General features: G+C 34.9%; 1 protein-coding gene across 1 annotated transcript; it reads right to left on the bottom strand.

Moving 5' to 3' along the window:
- Positions 1–1824: 1824 nt before the first annotated feature.
- Positions 1825–3222, bottom strand: LOC134256781 (uncharacterized; the record flags this gene model as incomplete). The annotated part of the gene is made up of 3 exons (XM_062739453.1): positions 1825–2308; positions 2646–2695; positions 2958–3222. Coding segments are annotated over 3 exons (461 nt in total), but the record flags the coding sequence as incomplete, so codon positions are not given.
- Positions 3223–4862: the final 1640 nt, after the last annotated feature.

Here is a 4862-nt window from a genome sequence, read left to right as displayed (position 1 = left end):
CCTGCATGAAACCCTGTTTTTGCAACATAAAACAGCTATTCCATTTTTTTCTCAAAAATGCAGCTCATATTGCTTTAAGTTTAACAAATTAATGATTTTTTTCTAATGCATGGGTTGTGTCATTTAAAGCATAGTACACACGCAAGGTTTGAACAGGAAAAAAAAGCATTCTATTAACAGTAATGGTCTACTGACCTTTACATCATTATTTTGTGTTCTCTGACCAATTCCCATCTGCTGGAAGTGTCTATTACTTTCAGAGATAATAAGTCCTAAACATTGGGTTGTGAAAGACACGGCGACAATATAAATTTCCATACGCCGACTTGTCAATAATCAGACACATGCCAAACTTATCAAGACGATCATTACGGAGAAGATGGGATGAAAACAGATACTTGTCTTCTCTGTGGTGGAATGGTCAATTAGATCTACTCACAAAGTTGTTAGAATCTTTTGAAAAGTGTGTCCTTCAAATGACCAAAAAATCCATTTTCCAGACAAAGTGAGAAATGTCAGTGTGCTGTATGTTCTGAGCAATAAATCTTAATATTTTTCATGTTTTCATCTTAATAAGAACAGCACTCGCTATTTATGAAAATTTTTTTAAAATCTTGTAAAATAGCTCAATTATAATTTTGCATTTCAACTCACAAGACTCTTCCTAATTATGAAAAATCTGCTCTGACATCAAGGAGTCATGTGATATCAGACAAAATAAATACCATACCAGGTAGTACAAGGTGTAAATTTTATAAGCAGACTGGGAATGGCAGACTAAAAATAAAACGCATGTCACATCCAGCAAAGATAAGGAAATTACCATACAAGAAAATTTGAATATTACATGTACAGAGACGCAGAAAAGAATGTAGATTTTCTTTTCTTAGGCCAAAATAAAATTATAGTTTGTTTGGAATTGCCTCCCGCCTCATTGAAATGCCCCCCTCCTGAAAATATTTTATTGACCAAAAGTAGGAAGATTTTTTTTTTTAATTTAATCAATTTTTTTGGCCCATTACATGTATCACACGCACCTTACAAAACACTGAAATATAGTGTCAGATCTATGTAAAATTAGGTATTTTTGTTCTGAGATTTTATCAAAAATTTATAATTTATCTTCAATCAAAAAAAATAATAATTTCCCTCCCTCCCTCCTGTGTCTAAAACCCTCCAGGCGGCAATTCCAAACAAACATTTTTTTAAGGGTGGCCTTAGTGGATCTGCCTTTAAATGAAAATGGCCAATTAAGACAGCCGTCTCCTATTGCAACGGCCCTAATGTAAAACTTAGCCATGTTTTGAATCCCTTTTCACCCACGTATACTTTCTGGCAAGAAAAAATGCAATCAGAAAAGTTCACACAAGGTTTCAGCTTGGATGAGTGAAAAACAAAACATACTTAGTTCAGAAAATTAAACATAAAAAATCATTCAATTACACATAATTTTCTAGTTGACCCAAATACGCAAAAATTAAATTACGCATACATGCATACTCTATTTAAAAATTTTAATTTTTCTTTCTTCAAAGATCAATATGAAAATTATATGTACCTTTTACGTAATGGTATACACATACATATCTTCCCAATATCTCTTTAATTTACTATTCAAACAAATTGAAGAGTCTTAAGATTTTACCATGACTACAAACAGTCTATTTATCCTCATTCAGATTCTGTAATTTTTTTTATGGATTCCCAGGATTGGAAAGGTTTCCTTTGCATTGTGGGTATGCAGTCTGTTTTTCAGGTTTAAAGTTAGTAATTTTTCTCTCTTGGAGAAATAAAGAAAAAAAAAAAAACATGTTAGTGCACAAGACATTTATTAGACTTTCTTGTGTATGTGGGTGTATTTGATGTAAAAGTAAATAAATACTTAATCATGCACAATTGTACACCGTAATCATATTCTGTTAAACCAAGAAAAATAGTTAAAAGTTAAGCTTCAGGCACTGTATATAGATATCCGTACAATAACTCTCATACAAAATAAACTTCTTCCATGAACTAAACACAATACACATCCAAAACAGCTGATATTTAAAAAAATAAAAAATTATTCCTGTTGCTAAATATTTACACACACACAAAGCTTTCAAACTCTAAGAATTATGTCTTTATTAAGGAAGATCTTCCTCGGAATAAAATCTTGTCAATCACTGTGTGGCACACTGATCTTCCGAGTTGATGTTATCTGTCGGCAGTTCTTTTTTAGATGATTTGGGAGCCCTAAAACTTGTTTGTTGTGGTACACTAGCAGATACTTTTGGTATAGAAAAGTCCAGATCTATTCCTTTGGTGTCTGAAAAAAGTAAAAAAAAAAAAAAAGGGCATATTTTAATAGTGGTGCAAAGTCATCTCTAAAATTAAAGTGTGTATATATAAAACAACAACAAAAACCAAAAGATGGCAGAATTGGGAAATTTCTCCATTTTCTAAAATAATAATCATACTCATTGCTTTGACGGTATGTCCTTCAATCACTTTCAATATATATATCTACCAGTAATATTTTATAACTAAAAAGTGCAAAGGCACAGTTTTGAAGTTAATATTTTCTCAGATTTTCTGTATAATATCACAACTTATATATTGCAATAGCATTTATCGCAAGGGTCACAACATTTGTCATGTATTACCTTCTAAGGGTTCTTTCTTTACAACACTTGTCAATTTCCCATTTTCTTCCCTGGTTTGAAAATGAAATAACATTATTAGTTACAAATTTTGTAGACAATACATTAACAACATGCAGCTTCCATTCTATATGCAAAAGGTCTCTAAAATAATTAAAGTTAATCACCAAAGTCAACAGAGAACTGCCACTTCAATTTATTTACCCACTTTCTCTGGGTAATAGAATATAACAATTAATTTCAAAGACAAAAATTAACAATATCCCTTGTTCCCTATACAATACATATGTATTTGGTCAATTGATCATGGCCTACCTTTTCTGTTGCCGATTTTCTTTGGAATGTTTAAGCTCCGCCTCCATCTGTAACACTCTATTGGTCAGTTTTTTATTCTCCTTCTCCAATCGTTTATTCTCGTTCTTTAACAAGAGATTGCTGTACTGATCCACGGCTCCTGAACATGAGGCCTTGTACACGATGGCCGAGTCATTGCTGCTGGTATTACTACACTGGCTGATGTTATCACTGGGCCTCACCACGGGGTCTTGGAATAACGTCTTTTTTGTTGGCGGTATAAGAACTGTACCAGAAAAAGAGAGAAAATGTTATTAAACCCCATGAAGTACAGTTAAGAATTTAGGGTGAATATGAACAAGAGGCCCACGGGCCTTATAGGTCACCTGAGTATCATGTAACAACTTTCCAACAATTGAATTTGGTTCGTGTTTTAAACCAGAGGCCATGAAATTCACAATTTTGAAAGAGGCACCATTGCTTATCATAATTATACACTTATTAACCATTTTGCTAGATGCACCTTTCTTCATCATAAATATATATACTTGGATCATTGGCATAATACCAAGGAACAAAGGAAAAGATTTTCAAAGAATTAATGTATTTTCACTGTATAATCAAAAGTACCCCCCCCCCCCCCCTACACAAAATGGCAAAACCCCTGAAACAGGGGCCATGAAATTCACAATTTTGTAAGAGGCACTCTTTCTTATCATAACTATGTACATGCTTAGTTTATTTATATTATTGAATATTGAATAGTTTATTTAATACCCAGGAGCAGAGAAGAAGATTATCAAGGAATAAATGGATTTCACTATATAATCAATAAAGCCCCGCCTTAACACCAGAACCCCTGACCCTGGGGTCATAAAATTCACAATTTTGGAAGAGGCACTCTTACTCATCATAACTATGTACTTAGTTAGTTTATTTAATACCCAGGAGCAGAGGATATTTTCAAAAAATTTATTGCATTTTCACTATATAATCAATAGAGCCCCACCCTAACACCAGAACCCCTGACCCTGGGGCCATAACATTCACAATTTTGGAAGAAGAACTCTTGCTTATCATAACTATGTACTTAGTTAGTTTATTTAATACCAAGGAGCAGAGAAGATTGATTGATTGATTGTATATTGTTTAACGTCCCTCTCGAGATTTTTTCACTCATATGGAGACGTCACCGTATGGCGGTGAAGGGCTTCAAATTTTGACCTTTACTCAGCACTCAGGGCCATTGAGCAGTGAGGGATCTTTATCGTGCCTACACCTGCCACTGACACGGGGCCTCGGTTCTTAAGGTCTCATCCGCAGGACCCGCAACTTTCACTTCAAAGTGCCGAGCGCATGGCGAAGGAAAGTTGCTACCAATTTTAATGACTAGGTAAGTCGCGGCCAAGATACGAACTCACGACCTCCCGATCACGGAGCGAGCGCTCTACCGACTGAGCTACCGTGAACGGTAGGAGCAGAGAAGAAGATTTTTCAAAGATTTAATGCATTTTCACTATAAAATCAATAGAGCCCCGCCCTAACACCAGATCCCCTGACCCTGGGGCCATAAAATTCACAATTTTGGAAGAGGCACTCTTGCTCATCATAACTATGTACTTAGTTAGCTTATTTAATACCCAGGAGCAGAGAAGAAGATTTTCAAAGAAATAATGCATTTTTACTATATAATCTATATAGCCCCACCCTAGCACTAGAACCCCTGACCCTGGGGCCATGTATTTCATAATTTTGGTAGAAGACTCAATGCTGATTAAAATCATGCCAACAGTTTGACTGCTTGATGTCCAGGAGTAAAGAAGAAGATTTTTAAAGATTGCACTAATTTTAGTGGTTTTGGCCCCACCCCTTAGGCCCCAGGGGGGCAGGGACCATGAAATTCATAATTTTTGTTCACCTTCATCC

The sequence above is a fragment of the Saccostrea cucullata genome, unplaced genomic scaffold, assembly GCF_032062105.1.
Source record: "Saccostrea cucullata isolate Sc308-1 unplaced genomic scaffold, CSIRO_AGI_Scuc_v1 ctg13260, whole genome shotgun sequence".
Classification (NCBI taxonomy): Eukaryota; Metazoa; Mollusca; class Bivalvia; order Ostreida; family Ostreidae; genus Saccostrea; species Saccostrea cuccullata.
The sequence above is the reverse complement of the archived record's forward strand: the minus strand, read 5'-3'. Positions and strand labels throughout refer to the sequence as shown.